General features: G+C 32.2%; 1 protein-coding gene across 2 annotated transcripts; it reads right to left on the reverse strand.

Moving 5' to 3' along the window:
- Nucleotides 1-352: 352 nt before the first annotated feature.
- Nucleotides 353-1,048, reverse strand: LOC111674280 (neprilysin-1-like). Of its 2 annotated transcripts, none has more exons than XM_023433827.1 (3): nt 942-1,048; nt 738-844; nt 353-536 (listed from the first exon to the last, which is right to left on the reverse strand). In XM_023433827.1, exons 1-3 carry the CDS (start codon nt 1,001-1,003, stop codon nt 355-357), a joined length of 351 nt encoding a protein of 116 aa, XP_023289595.1. In that variant the 5' UTR covers nt 1,004-1,048; the 3' UTR covers nt 353-354. The 2 variants fall into 2 exon arrangements, with proteins under 2 accessions (XP_023289595.1, XP_023289596.1); XM_023433828.1 differs by having other exon boundaries at nt 962-1,040.
- Between the last annotated feature and the right edge of the window lie 303 nt (nt 1,049-1,351).

Raw genomic sequence — 1,351 nt, forward strand, 5'->3', positions numbered from 1 at the left:
ATCGAAAGCATATTGACGAATGATAAACAATTTAATTCAAAGATATATGTACACGGCGATGCAAAGCTAAATGGATGCTCTTTCCATATCCTATATTTATAAAATGATAAACGACAATACATTGTGTTAAAGAAGAAGAAAAAAAATGAGAACTGCCAAAATTCACCTCCCATCGTAGTGTGTGTTATTATTTTTTGGTAAATAAACGAAGCTACGGCAAATTATTTTAAGTACCAGCATAACTGTGGCGTACAATTAAGAATAAAATTATGAATGATATTAAGTGAATAGAAAGAAATTATTCAATATTCGTTTATTTATCCCGTAGGACTACTTGCTCTGGTCTCCTCTACGTTATTTCCCTCTTTCTCTACCTTTTCTACGTTGCTTTATTTTTCTCGTTAGTTCATCTATCTGATCGTTATATAATTTATTATGTGGAAGTGGATGATTGTTGATCCAACGACCGCAGAAATATTCGTAGAAATCAACGCATGGGTCGACCCTCATGTCCATGTACTTCAAAATATCACTTGCTACAGGATAAAAAAATTGAATAAACATTATAAATTTAAGACATGGTTAAAGATTGTTCCTTGCACCAATAAATAACCCATACAATAAATTGCTAGTTAAACGTAAAATAAAAGACTTATTGTTCAATTCAGTGCCGAAGAAGTTATATTTAATTTGTTCTTTCCAATTTGATTATATGTAACAATTTAATTGTTGCTTACCAGCATTTTTGCAGACGTTGGTACTGCAAACTTCCGAAGTTTGCGACGTCCCAGGAATTGGCGGTGGGGTTTGTGTCTTCACTTCTTGTACAATTGTCAGATACACCCTTGTAAAATGATATATAAATCGCAATGAGAAAATATGAATGACATGTGCAAATTATAAAATATACTCGTCTTCATTCTATATAACTATGTCCATACATTGTGACACAGAGGATTACATTTTTCGATTCGTTAATACTAATTCCGTTATTAAATTTCATCGCTCTTCAGTTGAAGTTAATCTTAGAAATGGATACTTAGTGGAAACAATATACCGTCTCAGTTTTGTATCCGCGTTCTTTTTATGAAAAAAACAATAAACATACAAGGGTAGGTAAAAGGTAAAGATAAATTTCGATCGTGATCGAATATTTACACGACGTCGCTTTTTACTGCAATTACAAAATGATAAAAGTAACAACTGGACATCATTGTATCTTTAGAAGAACGCGTGACACATCTCGAATATAACAAGAAAGGACAATAACGTCTCATTGCAAAATTCTTCCACTTCAACAGAAGAACATGTTCTTCAAAGAAGAGAAAGAATAACCTAAAAGGCAATGTAT

This window comes from Orussus abietinus, unplaced genomic scaffold (genome assembly GCF_000612105.2).
Source record: "Orussus abietinus isolate OABI.00-Male unplaced genomic scaffold, Oabi_2.0 scaffold1528, whole genome shotgun sequence".
Lineage (NCBI taxonomy): Eukaryota > Metazoa > Arthropoda > Insecta > Hymenoptera > Orussidae > Orussus > Orussus abietinus.